Here is a 19,373-nt window from a genome sequence, read left to right as displayed (position 1 = left end):
GAATCAAATTAATACATTACTACAAACACAGATATCAACGAAACGTCATCTGGTACACAGTAAGTATCATCTACACTGAGATGCAGATATAAAATAATTACCCTCTCCTCGACGGAACTCGAGTGGGTGAGCAGTCGTTAAGGTGTTTACGTATAGCATACAGTGCATAGACTCTCATCCAGATGCTCGGATGCACGAGGGGACTCCTATTTCAGCTAGCCAGACACACAGAAACTCGAAGCCAGCCACAGAGATCACGAAGAAGACAGCAATACAGTCTGTGCCCAGCTGCACACACACACAGTGAAATTATACATTTTGTATGGACGTGGACGTACAGGGGTGGCTGGAGTATAAAAAGGACACGAACTAGTGGGTTTTTTCTTCATCCCCTCTCCTCTCCTCTCCTCGTCTACTACTCTCCGCTCAACGCCTTCCACCGCCCTCTGCTCAATGCCCATTGGTACGCCCTGGTTACCCTACGCTCTCGACGACGCGAGTGCGCCGCGACGTGGCCGACGACACGGTATGTATCCTCTTCTTGCATTCTCTTGCTCTGCCCTCCGCTCAACGCCATTCAGCTCGCCTTCTCCGCTGTCCTACGCCTCGCAACAACGTGAACGCACCGCAACGCCGTGAGTATCGTCCGCCCCTCGCATTCTGAGCCGCTCCTGACCATCTCCCTCGCAAGAACGTGTATGACGACGAGTGAAGGATCTGTGAGGTAGAGGTCGACGACGCACTGTGAGTCCACTCTGTCTTCGCATCCCTCTGCAACCTCACAACCATCATCCCAGTGTGTCCGGCGTCGAGGGCGGTGCACGGTGAGCATCCTCAATTCACATTCACATCTCATTCTTCAACTCCAGCCTTCTGTGCAGGCTACTCTACCCATCGAGACGCCGCGGGACGCGAGTGTGGGTTTAGTAGGATGCTTGCAGGTAAGTATTATGCTGTTCGACGTGGATATGCGTTGACACGTAGCTGTTTTCGACAGCGACAAGCCTCTGCGAGCGGCGGACCCTTTGCACACTGTAAGTCGGCCCATGTTTTTTTTGTTCGCCGGAGACCGCCCTTGATTGACCGCCCCATAACAGTGCCGAATTGGCCTGGAAAGTGACGCCGGCGCCGAACAACAATAATTATGTAAGTAAGTCACTGTTTACTCTGAGTCAGGCAGAACTGACCTTGACACGCAGCATTCTCCACACTAGAATGCAGCACGCGCCTCGCTCACTGTGAACCTCCCCACAGTAACAAAGATGTGAAGCCGTTCTGGTTTAACGACCACAGCCGCCTCATTACAAGGTTGCATTGGCTACTCAGAATCAACCCCAAACTCGCAAAACCAACCCGAAAAAGAAAAAAAAAAAAAGAGGGGGACACTCACTCCCGATGTGGCAGGTGTAGCGTGGACGTGTGCTGCATTTCCGTTGTTTGAGGGGCTCTAGCATGCTGGTATAGATAATGGAATGCGTAGTTGAAGAGGGGGCAGTGCGTTGTGATGAGGAAATGGCGATACCTTTGAAATATTCGTGCCGGGTCTTCAAATTGCGTATATCCCACATTTTCATTGTCTGCAACATTCTGTGGTAAGTTTGAAGCACTGAATAGACAGAATAGTATTTATAGTACTTGATCAAATGTGAAAATGAAGTTCTGAGGTGTTGAGGAAAGTCGGACATGTCAAAAATTGTGGATACATTGGTACATACACACCAACCCTAATCTGCTACATATATAATTGTATTTACCAACCCTAACCAGCCTAATCTGTGCTTTTATGGTATTATCAAATCCCAACCAGCCCTAAAACCTAAACCCTAAACCATCCTAATCTGTATTTTTGTGGTCACCACCAACCCTAAACCATAAACCCTAACCAACGCTAATATGTGTTTTGTGGTGACAACGTTAAGCGCCTGACAAAGAAACAAGGAATAGGATTGAAAACCATGAAATACAAAGACATAGTACAGGACAGGGTTACCCAATGAGTGCATGCTAATCCCTCTTTACAGTCATATCGACCCACACGGGTCAAATTTTTCAACAAGCTCACCAACAATTGCACCTATGCACCTATGCACATCCTCCCCACCTCCCGATTCGCGATTCGAGCCCATCCCAATCGCCTCCATTCCACACGGCACATTCCGCTCTTAGCACCTAACTACTCGGCTCCGCTAGCGAGCTTTATTTTTTTTTTTTCTTCAAATCCCTAGAAGATTTGTGAAATGAGAAACAACGACACTCGTTGCAGCATGCTACGTACGTGGAATGTGGTTCTGCACTGTTCTCGGGGATTGGAGGGGTGGGGCGTTTTGGATGGTGCATTTGGGTGGGTGTGGATAGGAGATTTCGGTGTAGATGTGGGGTTGGTGTAGTGTAGAAGAGATGCGGGTGTCTTGTACATGCCCTCATCGTCTAATCGACACTCTTACTCTAATATGCTAATGTTCAGGAGCCCCTGAGGGATGTTGTTTGCTTGATTCACTCTGTGAGTGAGTGTTAAAGTTGTACTGCAGCTGCTAATCCGTTGTGGAAATCAATATCGTGGAGTTGGATGTAGTTAAGCGCCGAAATGAATGAGCTCTATAATACATATAACTAAATGCAACACCACCACTCCCACTCCCCAACCTCGTAACAGGCTGTAACTTCCTCTTCACCTCCCTCAACACGCCCGTCCTCGGCGCCCACTCCCCAAACGCCCTCTTAAGCCTCTCAAACTCCTCTCTAAACAATCACCCGATCCGCTCGTCCGCAATCACATCCCTCAGCGCCCACGGGATCTCATAATCGTTCTGCTCCTGTGCCGCGTTGAACGGATCGACTGTTAGTGGTGGGTGTGTGTATGTGTAGGGCGGTAAATCGCCAAAAAGACATAATCCACCGCGAGCCTATAACACGCCTCCTCCTCATACACCGTCGAATGTCCAATCCCGCTCAGACTCCCCACCGTCACTTCTGAGAGATGCGCAAGCAGCCCCGAATCCGGTAATCCCGCGTTGCGGATATGCAGGAGGAGGATGAGGAGTGCGCAGAGGAAGTCTGATGAGCTGTGTGTGCGTACAAGAGAGAGAGAGATAGAGAGAGAGAGAGAGGTGTTAAAAAAAGCTTTTTTGAGAAAGTGGTTATTAAAAAAATCGTACTGATACGCATCCCCATTGATAAACAATGTATGTAAAATAAGCGGATGGTTTGCAGCAGTAAATAACCCCGAATAAATCGGTACAACTTGATCATTCAACGACGCGATGTAGACCACTTTCGTCTATGCACCCACAAAGCACGTTAATAGCAGCACACAAACACACACACACAGAGTGTGTGTGCGAGAAAAGGAGTAAAGGACGTACACCATGATCCAAAACCCTAGTCAGCGCACTCACATACGCCTTCAACACCGCGCTCTCCGTGTTCTATTTACCTATTCATCATCATCGTCAGGTTCATCCAGGCATATCACCAAAGAACACAAACGCACCTGGAATTCTAACAGCTCCCTAGCAGCCATCGACTCAAAATACTGCAAATATGGTCCCACGAGCGTGCTCGAGCTCAAGTACCTCAACGGGTCCAGATGGAAGCCGCACATCGCGAGGAGACATATACACTGTGGTGTTCTTCCTTTGTGTGGTGGGGGTGGTACACCAACAGCAGATGCACCGGGGTCTACAACGCCCAACGCGCTGTGCATCACTCCAGAAAGGACAAAACGTGAGTAAGAGTGCAATGCCAGCTGCATATGTAACTTACAAGTGCTCACAGTTCGTTACGCTGCTCCCGCGGCCCCGCCTGTGTCGTCGATCTTAAAGAAGGAATGCCTTCCCAACAAGGCGCATTGCATACAATGAGGCAATTCATCAAGTCGGGATCGTGTTTGTTGCCAGAGCTGGCACCCCGGCATCAGCTAGTATACAAACGAAGGTAAGTGAGCAAAAAAGAGAAAGGGTCTTACTCACATGACACTGTTGTTCTAGATCTTTCCCGCGGTTTGAACTCTCATCGCAACGCCGCCGTCTCGAGCCCAAGGTGCGATTGGCTGATAACAACACAAGGGCGAAGCGAGGGATTGGAGGATGTTGGAAGGATGGGAAAAGAATGGTGAGTAACTGGGTGCAGTGCATGCTGTTTGAATAACTGACCCCCGCTCCAGTGGTTGTGCACCACCCTCCCCATCCAAGTCGTTTGACGCACCGTTAATGACAATGCAGACACGCTGAAGAGAGACGAAAGGTGAGCAAGGGTGCCACGGCGCTCGTAAATGGTACTTACACACCTTGGCAGGGCGTTTCCAACACAACGACGAGGAGAACAACCCCCTCTTGTCAAGTCGGGGTCGCAATGCAATCGGTCCTTGGTCCGTGCCCCATCCGAGTCGCTGAGTCGGGGCGCCGCTAATGACATTGTAGACATGGTGGAGAGGGAGACGGAAGGTGAGATGTGCAGGAAACTTACAAATGGCGGCCGTGATGACCCAGGTTAGTGTTCATCGCAGACTGCTGTTGTTCTTGAGAAAGGGTTCCGAACCAACCGACTGAACAGTCATGATCTTGTCGACTGCAGGCCACCTGTTGCGGGCTCTCAAGGTAAGAGCAATACTCAAAGAACAGCGAGGCATGGACGGAGCATGCTTCGTCTCCCGCAGGCCATCAATTTCTCTCTGCACACACGCTGGAGAGGGGCATGAAGCTAAGAGACACACTCTGAATGAGTAGTACAGTGTTGAAGCACCTTGGTTATCAACTGCAGACCAGCCGTCGCCGCTGCACACACACACTCACACAGACGTGATGGCACAGTCTCAAATGGGTAGCACTAGCAGGGCGCTGATGCCCATGCTTGTGTCAAATGCAACCCGCATGTCGCCCGCTGTACGCACACAAAGAGGAGGGGGTGTAGGTGAGTGCTGACACAGCTCGTTTCTCGTCGACTGTAGGCTTCCCGTCGCGCGCTGCAGACACGAAAGAGGGCGTGAAGGTGAGAGTCTGCGCGCCTGTTGAATGAAACGGCGCTGACTCACCATGTTTGTTAACAGCAGGCCACCCGTCAACCGCTGCACACACAAAGTAAGAAGTTCTATGAGTAGAACGGTCATGACGCACCTTGATCATCAACTGTAGACCACCCGTCTACGCTGCACACACACACACACAGAGAGAGAGGAGGGATTGTAGGTAAGAGGCCACACAACCGATGAGTTGAACGGTGCCCAGGCTGACACACCATGGGTGTCACCAGCAGCTCACCCGTCGCGCGGGCTGCACGCATAGAAGGACTATGTTTGAGACGGATAGTTGATCGAGCACTTGGATAGCTGAAACGATGATGTTTTCGATTATCTCCCATGGAAGGCGGGGAAAGTTGTCAATGGGTGCATTGTCCATATTTGAAATGTCCATTTGAAGAACAAAAACAAGCGAACCAGTGAACAAATTGTGTAGGGGCCAATGATAGTGGTGGCAAGAAGCAAGACAGAAATCCACATTTGGCTGACCGACATGACCGAGGTCACGTGACTACTCAAAGTTGTATAGAATTCATCGTTGAAAAGGTCAACAACCATTCAAGCTTCAAGGGTAAAACGTTATAGCACATCTGTTGCAATCAATAAATCTTTGTACATGACTACCTGCATGATATTTGAGTCCTATCTGTGCCATTATATTGGAATATTCCTGCTACTAAATCGAACTATGATCATCAGTGACATAGATTTCAGAATCAATGTCATAGCTGTTCAACATCTCGGTATTAAACAGTGGATACAATGATGTATAGCCATAGCATTGAATTGGGCGCCCATGTACGCATTAAAATTTACAACCGCAAAAAAAACTGCAGCTACCATTTTGGTGTCAACATACATTTATAGTCATCACACCGGCTTTGAGGGTTAAAAGCACATCAACCTCGACAGGGCCAGTGTAACTGTAAGACAACGCCGTATCATAGAACATTCTGGGTTATACTGCTACTCAGGCTGCCCTTTGGAATCAGACTTCCATTGTTACGGACAATGATGAGGGAGCAAACTGGGTTGACTTAGGAACAGAAGCGCCGCATGTGTCGGAGTTCCCAAGCCAGTGATTGATTAACCTTATGCAAGTTGGAGTCTGTCAGAGATTTTCTCGTCTAAACGTAGACAACATTGCCGTTAAAATTTAATCCTATACTGGTAGACATCGATAATTGTGAATTTGACCGTTGTAAAGAAATATTGAAACACCACGGAGCTTTCTCATGGAGAGAAAGACATTTACCATTGCGCACATCAAGCAAATGACTTGTAATATACTATATAGATCCGTAGTACAAAACTAGAAATCTCAACGCGGAAACACCCTGTCACACACTTATTTAAATGACTAGTGTGCAACATTAATCAAATCACTGTGACGGTCCCAAACTCTGATTCCTAAATCGCATCATTCTTATGAGGTTGATTTTAGTAAAGTTCAAACAAACCCCTTCAGCGAAATTTTGTATCTTTTCAATGTATTCCAACTTTAAATTGTTGTGACAACTTGGCTTATGCCGCTAGTGCCAAATTCACTTTCCATGTCCTCCGTCTCCTATCTAAAGCCAGCTTTGAGCTGTAATTATCATTGTCAATTGCGCCGTGTTCATGGTACCCGAGTTAAATTGAGCCAAGGTTGATATTAGCTCAATTTTTACTTTAATTAGAACGGTACTGCGCGTCCCAATGGGACGTCCTTGCCTGGGGTTTCTCCACAAGAACCCCGATTTTCACCCATTTCAATTGTGACATATGAATACAGAACTGTGGGATGTATTGGTGTGGAAAAAGCCGTTGAGTGGCAGCTTGCGCAGGATAGCTTAGTACAAACCATAGAATATTCAATGTCATACTAGCACACTAGATCAAAATATGGTAACACATTTGTGGATGAAAATACACACATTGTCGTATCTTTTAAGGTTCCCTGTTCTTGCTAATCTGTGCTGTAAAAATGTCTGAGACCCCCACCACTAGAGCCATTTAATCGCTGAAGTTTCTCACCCCAAGCTAACTGGATATCTGGTTGTTCCTTTGGAACCCGTCCACCACTGCCATCGGTGACGAACTGGTTTACGGAAATCCATTGCGGATACTGCCGAATTCCTTGAACCCATTAAATTAACACTCCTTTTCACATTGGACAACTTGTGACACGTTCAACCTGAGAGCAAGCTCCCGAAGCTTGAGGTATAGTATTCGGTGCAGTGTTCTTGATATTGATATATCATGGCGGACCACAGGTTTGCTCGTATTCATAGTGTTTCTTGAAGGCGAACAAGAAATCATTGATGTCAGATCAACGATGTGATGAAGAATGATCCGCCTCATCTATTTCCCCATTATGAAATTGCTCTCACGTCTGTCTTCCTGATGCGTCCCCCTCTCCATCATCAGATGCGCCAGTGTCGTTCTTAATTTGGTCCTTTATATTAAGAAGGGACTCCCAGGTCTAGCTGGTTCAGTCGGAGTCAGAGTTTATAGCAGTTAAGAACGTAGTTCGACCTGTGGGTCGTATTCCATTTCCCCATTGACAGCCTTTCAACTGGAAGATGAACTCCTGGCACCATTGCATCGGATTCGAGCTGTCTCGCAACGCATTCCGCAATTGAAATAACTACGTTCATAGTAGCGACTTGTACCGGGTACAATTTAAATCTCACCAGCGTATGGAGCCTCGAATTTATGAAATTGCTTGCATATGCTCATGAGAACTTGGTGTCGATCGCGCACACCACGCCAGCATGCGCGACGTTTGAAGCGTTTTGGACATGTCACAGTGCACATCTATGCATGAGGCTCTCTGGTTGTAGAATGGCTTACGTTGAAATAGTTTCTATGAAAACCCATGGAAGATCACGTCGATGGATAGAGTTTTGATTTAGGTCAGATTAATAAAGCCTGTGAAATAGTGTAGTTGATGTCTAAGCGTAAGCTTGGGACTGAGTCTGATGATATGTTCAATTCGATGGTCCGATTACAGGCGCCAATCAACCGCCGAGATGATGCTTCTGGAATCAACTACGCGAACGTCAGTTAAAGTGCATAATGACTCAAATGAGTTTGCAAGCGATTTTCCGCAGGGTTCTAGACTGTTGAACCTTTTGTGCGGTGGTCTATCCACGCAAGCTCATTCAAAGCTCTTGAGCGTATGTATCCCCTGGTTCTTAGTGCTCACGCACCACGTACGTCAATTGGCCGTGTAAACTATTACGTCCTTTCATTCGCCGCTGGGGACAAAAAAACCTCCACGGAAGAAGTTGCGCAACTGATGGGCCGCGATCCGGGACGCTGATTGAGCTGCAGAGTCACATATGAAGTTTAATTGTGGCCTGACGAAATTTGCGGTTCTAGCGGTACTATCATTGGTGCATGTCCTTGCCATGTGCGTGGCGGATTCAGAGAATGTTCTTAAAATAGATTAGAGTTCAGCCATGGTAAGTATAAAGCAGTCTTGTACACGTCCTCATAGCTGCTTTTCTACATCGGCGGAATGGTCATGGGGGGTTCCAGAGAAGGCAGTATGAATGAATGGAAAGAGGTAGATATTTATCGACCTTCTAGGCTTATGAAACCCCGACACCGGAGAAAAGGAGTCCTGGGCACCCAGTTTCCCAGAACTGCGCCAGGGTGCTGCCTTCTTCCTAGTTGGGCTTGGACGGAGAACATGAGCGAAAGTGCCAAGGTCCACCTTGACCTAACTCCGGTTTGAAGAAAGGGATATCTAGAAAAGCACATAATAATGTGCAGTTGTTTGTGTGGCCTTTGACGATACTTACATTGTCGTGTCGTCAATAGGTATATATAACCAGGAACGAAAAATGAACATGACGTGAATAGCAGCCGCTAGCAGGGGGTATGTGGATGACCAGGTGGATTTTCCAGGGCACAAAACACTTTGCATACGGTACGCGTCTTGTTTTGAGTGGTGCACAAAATGACGGACGGTTCTGACACGTCCATCACGGAGAACAAACGAAGCGGAATTCGATGGGACGACTCAATCACTGCAGCCCTTGCTGTGCAAATTGACGGGTTCTTTTTGGTCGCATCAAGGGCAAATGACCCAGGATCGTGCGAGGAACAGTCCCATGTGTTTGTTTGCGAGTTACTGCATATAACGTCATTTATATATCCTAACTTATGATGTATTGACCCGGGAAATTGATGCATGAGAAATGTGATCGATGGACGCAATAGCGAATATACCACGAGCTAGGGTTACTTATAACCTTTCATCTTTTGGGATATTCTTTCACGACAACTATATAGTAAGAGACTCCCGAAAAGACGCCGAATGCTGTTGGTAAAAGGGCAGGCAAGTGCAGTTGAACTGGGTGGGCTTGGATTGGATCGTCCTGTGTATGTCATCACCCGGACTTGAAACGGCCGTATACGAATAGTCTAGGGAAGAAAACCTTAATTTTGAACGAGGATGTCAAAGTGTCAACACTCCGTGCAGTAGTGGTATTCAACCTCGGCAACAAAACAATGGAGGAATGGGATTGAATACCCTGAAGAGGCGGATACAGCTCGATGAGCAGCACTGCATAGAATTGAGGGTGCATACCATCGTCGATCACACCAGAACTCTAAGTTGAAAGAAGCATGCATTGAGTGACAGATGACACAAAGAAAACAATAGACCCGGGGGAGGTCATTGAAAGACGGGCGTGGCAATGGATTCTATGAAAGAAGAGAACGCACACGACAGGCGTTTGAACGCTGGACGCTGAGCGTATCCGACTAGTAGCACTGGGTAGTAGGACTCGGTGGAAGTGGTGTGGGTGTGGTCACGCAATTGTAATAGGCTAGGCCGGGCAAGCCATGGAAATGCCTCGAATAAGCAAGGACTGCGTTGGCTGCGGCGTGACTGTCCGGATGAATTCGATCCCTGAGTCCACGCGGTACGTGCGCCCAAGAAGCTCTGCCTGTGCTTCGGGAAGGGCTGGCTATCCACATCTAGACGGGAAATGGGTCTCGGTGCGGTGCTATCGTAATAAGCTCTGATTCTTTGTACTTGGGGCGTTCATATCTGAGAACAGGGTATTCTGAAGCGCCGAGCCCTTGGGATCAAAGGGGTAGCTTCCCTCCCCCCCTGAGCTTCGAAAATAGGAGAGGAATGGTACAGGGCTCAGGGTACTTGGATTTTCGAGGTAGTGGCACTGGCAGGCGCCAACGATGAGCCACAGACGCAAATCGCATCGCAATCAGAGGGCAATTAAAATTATTCTTTCACTGTGCTCACTATCAAGCGCCGAATCAAATATCATCAGATGAAACGAGACGGAATCAATTCCATTAATATATTAAGCCCACATACGATGGGTGCTGTACCCTGCAAAAGAAGCTTTGTGTGCTATAAATGTCGGTTTGGGTGGGCATGCAGTGGTAATTCCAACTCTATCAATGGCGATAGATAATCACCCTCGTGTATAACTGGGTTTCACATTGACCTTTTGAGAGGAAAAATAGGGTTGGGAAAACGTTCGCAGGATGGATGGATGTGACGGGGTACGCCAAAGTCCGTGTGATTCCCAGCTGTGTGGAGAGGACACTTGTCCTTGTCACCGTCGCCACTGTGGATCACCTTGTTCTGGGTTCCATTCTCTGGTGTATCCACACCGCGCGTTCGTTTCAGCGACGCGACAGCGACAGCACGCCGTATACGTACGCATACATACTTGTTATACTTGAGTATGCACAAAGTCCACACCAAGTGATGCCCAGGCATCATAATCCACAATGATCCATCACAGCGGCTCCCACCGGTAATTCTTACTGCAGATCGCCTTCGGGTCAGAAACTGTAAACAGCAATAAAAATCACGGCGGTACATTTCGCCGTAAGTAAGCAACAAATTAGATTTATAACGAGTTTTTGCCCACACCTGGAGTTACGCCGGGTGTTTGCGTCTGGCGGATCAAAAACGGCGAAAAGGGCTGGCGGGTTTTAATGTTTCCTTCGATCAAAAGGGTGTCGGGAAAAGGGAAAAAATGTGGAAAAAGAAATATCAAATGGTCCATGGACGCATCATCACATCACATCACAACACGCTTTCTTCCGTAGCGATCAGTTGCCATCAGTTCGCTTGTACGACATCGATCAGAATTGGGTGAATATGGGGTAAGGAACTTGAAGGGCATGTTGTGTTACTAACTCAGTGGAGCCTTGGAGGTGAGAGGCCGGCTTGATTCAGACGGTTTTGTTTTAATGATTATTGATTCTTTGTGAAATGTAAATAGCACAGATGGGCCTGAGATGGATGGTGATGGGTTTTCTTTGAAAGGGTGATTAGTATCGCCCTATGAACAATGAACAATGAACATCGAACAACGAACAATGTTCTATATAACTAAATGGTACGTTTACTGGTAACTGCAACGACGGATTCTGCCAAGTCAATTGTACTTGGCTCCGGGGATAACTATAACACCATCATCTGAATCAAAACATACCGTAAACTTCCAAGGCCTGTAGGCCTGCAGGTTTGAATCTGAATGACAGTCAGTCATCTTCGACGCTTCGAAATCATTGCGCCATCGCCCGGATTCTTAGGCGCATTCAGTGTACGATAGCATTTATAATGCGCTATGTCATCCGTACGTAGCGTCGCGTCGCGCAGCTGGGATACCATTGGGATACGCTTTTAACGTGAATGTGATGAGGTCATGTTGCCGGATCCCTTGGCCAGGGAATAGAGGCAGATCCCTTTTAAGATTGGGCTCATCAGAAACCAGCACCCTTACGTAATCAATGGGCTTGGCGCCAAGAGCGGCCAAAATCCAGCTCGAAAAAAAAATCAAAAGTTATGTTGACGGAAAATGGTTTCAGACAAAAAGTTTAAAAAAAAAAAATTCATAAATGTGCATATACAATCCTTACTACTAGCCTTTATGCCCACAATAATAGAATTACACCTCAGAGGTCAAATTGTAGTCTCTGGAAGTCCATAATGAGTCTGAGAGGTATTACTTAGGCGTGACTTATTGTCACGTGTGGTCACGTGTACCATTATATAAGCGGCCAAAAGAACATTGTCAAATTTTCGAAAATCTCCCAAACTCGAGAAAACACCATTTCTGACGTGTTAGACTAAAAAAAAAGGAAAAAAATTAAAATCTTTATAACTTCTTGAGATCAAAATTTTTTTGAAAAAAAAAACCACAGATGTGTTCAAAGAAGCATAACCTACATATCTGTGGTTCAAAAATGTAGAATAGTGTGAGTGCAGAAGGGTTGAAAAGGTTCGGAGGTAAGCCAACTTTTGCTTACCTAAGGGGGTGCTGGTTCCTGATGAGCCCAATCTTATGATTTATTCACATTCACATTCGACTCGAAACGCACGCGATTTGTTGAAGGTTAAAAGGTTTTGAAAATGATGTCCCGACGCATTGGTTGATTAACGCCGGAGATAGGGATAGGGATAGGGATAGGGATAGAGATAGATATGTACATCATCAGTGTAATGCAATGGAATGGAAGTTTATGTATAGGCCAATTACCCAAAGCGAAACAGAACCATGAACAGAAACAGAAACAAGAAGAGGAAGAGGAAGAGGAATGCATATCTTTGAGGCTGAGCGCTAAGCTTGAACTGTTCCTATACCAACATTGAATACCATTACCAGATAACAGCCGGCCGGAGTACCGTGTGCGCTGAGGCGGAGGATAGGAATATTTGGAAGCGGAAGCGGCAGCGCAGATACACACACCTGACCTGACCTCCGAGTCGATTTCGAGTTTGGTACCCATCGCCTGTATACCCGCCCTTGCCTTATTCATTTTCGTTTTCATTTTTGTTTGCGATGGCGTTGACGCGCCCGCGCCCGCGCGCGCGAGTGGAGTGTGAGCCTGAACCTGAGAAACGAAGCTCGCGCCGCATATCCCAGTCTATCTCTGTCTCTGTCTGCCGTCTCGCGTCTCGCGTCTCGCCTCGCGTAGAAATTGTTCTGCCTTGTATTTCCCTTTTCCCTTTTACCTTTTTAGTTTGTTGGTCGGTTGATTTGTTGATGGATTGGCTGGAGGGTTGGTGGGTGGGTTTCGAGGGTGTGTATGTATATATATAAATGTATATAAATGTATAAATATTTGAAGACGTGAAAACGCGCTGATACTAATACTAATACTAATACTATTGATAATGATAATGATAATGATATGTGCGGGGTTCATGGGTACGGGCACGGGGCGGGGCGGTGTCGCATGAGAGAATAAGTTGAATGGATGAGAATATGAGAGTTTGAATTGTGAGGGAGGGAGGGAGGGTATTGGGTAATGTGGTTTTTGATAAGTTTATTTTAGTTTGGAAGATTGGAAGATGGAGTTGATAATTGATTGTGTACGAAGATAAAGCTGGGATAGCTGGCTAGCTAGCTGGTATAGGTGTATGTGGGTTATGGTGATATTGTATCTGATACGCTGATATATGATGAGCTCTGTAGAGCACAGGACGCAGGTTGACCGTTGACCGTTGAACCTTGAACCTTGAGTGAGGTATCATTGATATTGTCAACTCTCATCATCATCATCATCATCATCATCATCAACTTCATTATCATCAACTTCACTGGCATCAACATCATCAGAACAATTTAGAAAGAAGACTGTCCTGTTCGGGATATTCATGATTCAGCGTGTACTCGCGATAATTAAAAAAACATGGAAGAAGAAGAAGCGCGAGTTGGAATGGACTGGATCATGATGTGTGTGTGCATCAGACTTGAGTTGGAATCAGACTTGGAATCAGCATCAGTATCGGGAGGCCGCGGTGCCGTGCTGATTTTTGTCTTTTCTTTTGTTGATCGTGATTATGATCATGATTGTATTTGAAGAAGGACGACGACGAGGAAGAAAATTGCACATGCTATTCGCAGTTTACATTGAAATCGTATATGATTCGGGAAGAGAGCGATAGGAAATGCGAGGTGGGTCGTGTCAGTATCAGGATATCATATTGAATTATGTGGGATGCTTTAATTTTGACAGTGCCATAGTGCCATAGGGTCTCATAGGGTAAAGGTCGCACAGGTAGAGGTAAAATTGGCGCAGTGTCAGAAGTAAGTTCTGCACTGCAATGCACTGCACTGCACGCGTCCGGTCCGAATCCGAAAGTCCTGTGGGTGCATAGGAGAGCGGCTGAGCGGCTGAGCGGCGCAGCGAGTCGGACTCCAGATGGCGTATGGCGTATATGTGGCATATGGTGTTTGGCATATGGCATATGGCAGAAAGAGTGGGTCAACGCCACCTTCGCGAATTCGACGTCCGACGTGAAAGGTTCGATGGGTCCCAAAATCAAATAAAATTAAATGTATATTGTATATTGTAAAGTTGGAATCAAAATTTCGAACAGGGGCGCGCATCGTCATCGTCGTCATCGTCATGTCCTGGACCGAGAAGTAAAGAAGAGGAAGAGATATTTATGATACTATACGCCGCTGACTTGAACTTGGAATAGGGATAGGACTAGGAGTTGGTCAGACTCGATTCGACTCTAATAATTCGACGCGAGAACGAGAACGATGCGGCGCTTGGAGAATGTAATGTGATGTAATGTAGTGGAATGGAAGGTAAAGCGGGACGTATACCAGGCACCAGAACAAGACTGAGAATAACAACGAGAACGAGAACGAGAACGAGAACGAGAACGAGAATAAGAACGAGAATGAGAATGAAACGCAGAAACGTGAACGTGAACGTGGACGTGGACGTGGAGGATGGAGGGGTTATAGTCATACAAGTGCGGGTTGGGTGCGGGTGCGGGTGGCGCGCGAGTAATTGGGAAGGGAAGTGCTAGCGTTCTGATAATGATTGGAAAGGTAATAGCGCTACCTCAAATATTAATCGATGCTGTTGGCTCGGTTGAGGTGGACCAAGGTCCGGTATCCTTTTCCTTTCCTTTCCTTTCTTTTTAATTCTATTTCATTATTAAAAAAATCGAAGACGGACGAGGTTCCCTGTCCTGTCGATGTTGAATAGCACGGATTCGCGCCGTAGCTGTAGTTGTCAGTTGTCAGTGAAGTAACTTTATTATTCTTATTAACATTAACATGCTTCGCCCGTCATTTTCTTCGCCCTTGCCATGCCCTGTCAAAATAATATAATACCGCCCTTAATATAATATCCAGTCTTTACACAACGTTAATATATGAGCGAATCAGCTCGTGTAGGACTGGACTCTGTATGTAAAATTAATATTAAATTCGTGGTTCGATCATTTTTTATTTATTGGGCTTGAACTCGGGCTTGGAGAGGGAGAAGAGAGAGGGAGGGGGGAGCGGAGGAGAGGAGAGGAGACTTAGAGCTTAGAGCGTCGACGTCACCTCATCTGATATGATAGTCTAGGAGGTGGCGGTGAGGATGGGGAGGCAGCGGCAGCGATAGGGGTAGCTATGACCAGCTATGACTCCCTCTTTACAGTCTGCAAGCTTCCAGCTTCGGACCTTGACGTTGTCCTTCTTCTTCTTCTTATTCTCCTCGCCACTTTGCCTTCCTTCCTTCTTTTCTTGCTTGTTTGCTTGCTTCTTTTAGCTGTCTTCCTGCCTTCCCTTACTCACCTTCCCTTCTTTCTTCGCCTCCTCGTTTCTCCCCTTCCCCTTCCTCACCTCGTTCCCTCGTTCCCTCACCTTCTCGCATCCGCCTCCTCATTTCCTCGTTTCCTTAGCTTAATCTTCTCGCTTCTCTCTTCTCGCTTCCACCTCCTCACCTCCACCTCCACCTCCTCATGTCCTCATTTCTTCGTTTCTTCGCCTCCTCACCTCACGAGCTCCGAGCTTCGAGATTCGGGTGCCGAGTCCCGGAGAGAGTGCTTGGAGGCGTATTGCACCTTGTTTGTGGGTGACATAAATTGAATAATAAATGACGCCCGCCCGATGGTCAACAGTCTAACAGATCAGACAGGCCCAGTGTAAGCATCCAACAAGTCGACAACCGCACAACATCAGACATCCACCATCATTTAATTGTATTTAATGTTAATTAAATTAAATCATTTGCAAGTCGCAACTCAATCAGAATTTAAGCGCACACAAGACATAAGACCGCAAATAAATAGATATGATATATACGTATACATGGCACGCATATACGGTCAACTATGAAACTATGAAACAGAGAGGCGAGGGAGGAGAGGGAAGGGATGTGATAATTAGACTGGTAGAAACACTTTAACACACAAACACGAGCGAGAAAGGGAAAGGGATGGGGATAGGAACTAGTAACCAGAAGTAGAAGTAGAAATGCAATAGGGATAGGGATAGGGATAATTCGAAAAATCAAATCAAACAAAAAGAAGAGAAAAGAGAAAAGAGAAAAGAGAAAAGAAGATTTATACACGACCAATAAACACTAAATAGTATCAATCAAACAATCAAAACCGGAATTCTGTACTATTACGCTATTTTTCTTTACTTTCTTTATCGAGTCAAGTCGAGTGGTAGACAAGCCAATAAACGGATAGACGGATAAACAGACGGTAGAGGATAAACAGTAACAGTATCAATAACAAGACGTGGACGGAATGGAATCGAGACGGATAGACAGAAGGCAGGGAGAGGGAGAGAAGGAGGCATAGGATATAACAGAATATAATAGAATAGAATAGATAGGACGAGACGAGACGAGTTCAGTTCATAGGATCATAGGACATTCGAGGCGGGGTAGGGAAGCAAACGAGCAAGTGAGCAAGCAAGCGAGGTAGGAAAGGAAATAAGCAGAGTTAGAAACAAGTAAGTAAAAAGAAAAAGAAACGATTAGATTTTTTGTCAACAAAAAGAGTCAAAAACGCAGTCAAAAGAAATCAAAAGATAACAAAAAAAAAAAAAAAGAAAAAAAGCAATCCAAAATCCAAGCACACCACCACCACCACCTCCTCCTCCTCCACCTCTCATATTTTCATATTTTTCACCCCCTCCCCCCTCCCCCCACATCCGGAGCTGCAGTACCAGCGCCACCCCTCCCTCCCTACACGCCTATGCAGGCGTCGTCCTCCCGCCCTCTCCCTCCCCCCCTCCTCCTCCTACTCCTGCTCCTACCTGCTGTTGTTGTTGTTGTTGCTGCCCCTGCTGTTGTTGCAACACACCAACACCATTCAAAGGCGACGAAATCCCACTTCGCAACTTATCAGCCGCATTCGACGATAAATCGTGAAACTCCCTCTCCCTCTCCCCCCTGTCCCCCCTCTCTCTGTCTCTGTCCCTATCACCTCTATCTCTGTCCCCCCTATCTCGCTCCCTATCCCTATCTCTTTCCCTCTCCCTCTCGCGATCGCGGTCGCGCTCCCTCTCGCGTTCCCTCTCCCGCTCGCGCGGGGACATCCGCGGACTATGTCCATGCCCACTATGTCCATGCCCATGCCCGTGCCCGTGTGTATAATCCATCGTGGACCTCCTAGACCCCAACAGGGGCGTACCCGTCGCAGACGAAGGATGCGAATGCGCTTCTCCTCCTCCTCCTCCTTCTCCTGCACCATTGCCATTTCCATTTCCATTTGCATTGCTTTCGACGCCGTTGCCGTTGCCGTTGCCGTTGGCAGTGGTACCAGAAGAAGCACCAGCACCAGCACCAGCACCATGCCACGCTCCAAGACCAGGCAACGTCTGTGCTCCACCCTGCCCCTGTCCCTGCGCCCCGCCCTGCCCCTGCGCACCTCCCTGATTCTGCTGCGCATACTCCCCGCCCAAAGGCGGTATACTCTGATGACTATACTGATACCCCGCTCCTCCTCCCTGCACCCCCGTCCCTCCCACACCCACCCCGCCCACTACACCAGAACTAGAATTAATAGGAGGCAGCTGGTTCGCACCGGGCGGCGTTCGTCTCCCCACACCCACCCCCGAAGAAGTGGTGGATGTAGAAGAGGAGGATGAAGGGAGAGGCGGGCCGACGCCCGATGCAGCGCCCAGCGTGGACCCCGCGAGCGGGCCGCGCTTATGTGGGAATTGGTCAGGGCGCGGACGCGAGTGTGTGCGTTCGAATAGACCGCACTTGTTACAGAGCTAAATAGAATATACGGTTTATAGAAGAAACGTGAAAGAAAAAAAAAAGGAGTGGGAACATACCACTTTGCCAGGACTCAAATTCGACCTGCGCCATGTTGACGTGTCGGTCGTGCAGCAATTAAAACACCTCCTCCGAATCCCATCCGTCAACTTTGTCGCTGCGTCGTCGGTATGCACAATAGTAACAGGCTGGCCTCCCTGCGGATGATGTCCATGCCCATGGCCATGTCCATTATGCGGCCCGACATGCCCATGCGGCGCACCAGGCATCATCCCAGACGGATACGCTCCGCGCCCAACATAGTCAGATCCCATAGCTTGATGATGCGGCAGCGCCTGATGATGCGGTGCGTGGTGCGCGTGCGGGTGTGCGTGTGCGTGGTGCTGCACGGCGTGGTGCGGGTGATGCGTCGTTCCGGGGCCAGCGCCGACAGGGGCGGGTTGGAGCGGGTGGGTGTGGTGGATGGGGTGCAAAGCGTATGCGTGCGGGTGGCCGAAGGGCGGCGGGGGCGGGACGGCGTAGTGGTGTTGCTGGTGGTGGTGCGGATCGTACCGCGGGTGCTGATCAAAGGATGTGCTGGGGGAGTAGATATACCCAGGATGCTGCACCGGCTGGGCGGAATCCTGTCTGCCAGTGCCAGTGCCGGTGCCATTGCTGGCGTTGACGTTGCTGTGCGCGTTGGAGCTATTATTACCGTTACTGCCGTTCGCGTTTGAGCTGCCACCGCTCGCGTGACGCCCGCCTGATTGCGATTGGGATGGCATCACGCCGTCATACGTCGGATTGGCACTCGTGTTGGCGTATGCCTGGTGGCTTGGGGGCGAACGGCGGATGTGCGGCGTCGAGTTGGAGGAACGGTCGATGGATACAGAAAGAGAGGGGCTGGGTGAGTGAGAGTGTGGGTCGGTGGATGTGGATGTGGATGTGGACATGGTCGCGATGGGCGGCGGGGGCGAGCCGACGCGGTGGTTGCCATTGGCGTCAAAGTGCCTTGTGCGTCTGTCGTATGCGAGAAAAGAGTTAAGAGGGGTAGAATAGAGAGGAGGAGGAGAGAGGACGAACGGGGAAGAGGCCATCTGGAAGGAGTGCTGGTCGACGCGATGCGGCATGGACTGCTGGGTCTGTTGATGATGGCTGTCAGCCGGGCTGTCTTGCTGCTGCTGCTGCTGCTTCTTATCAGGCGCCGGACTTGATGCGAGCTACACAAAAGATCAGTGGTGATTGAAAAGAAATGAGACGAGACGAGACGGACAGAACGCAGAGCTGGGTCGATGACGGCGTCTGGCCGGTGATGATCCTCCTTTGACGAGTCGCTGGAGTGATGCGGTCAACAATCACTCACTCATCC

General features: G+C 48.1%; 1 protein-coding gene across 1 annotated transcript; it reads right to left on the bottom strand.

The window, feature by feature from the left end:
• Window positions 1-16,995: 16,995 nt before the first annotated feature.
• Window positions 16,996-19,134, bottom strand: JR316_0008560 (GATA type zinc finger protein asd-4; the record flags this gene model as incomplete). The annotated part of the gene is made up of 2 exons (XM_047894273.1): window positions 16,996-18,021; window positions 18,085-19,134. The coding sequence occupies 2 exons, from the start codon at window positions 19,132-19,134 to the stop codon at window positions 16,996-16,998; spliced, it is 2,076 nt and encodes a 691-aa protein (XP_047747588.1).
• Between the last annotated feature and the right edge of the window lie 239 nt (window positions 19,135-19,373).

Source organism: Psilocybe cubensis, chromosome 7 (genome assembly GCF_017499595.1).
Source record: "Psilocybe cubensis strain MGC-MH-2018 chromosome 7, whole genome shotgun sequence".
Lineage (NCBI taxonomy): Eukaryota > Fungi > Basidiomycota > Agaricomycetes > Agaricales > Agrocybaceae > Psilocybe > Psilocybe cubensis.
The sequence above is the reverse complement of the archived record's forward strand: the minus strand, read 5'-3'. Positions and strand labels throughout refer to the sequence as shown.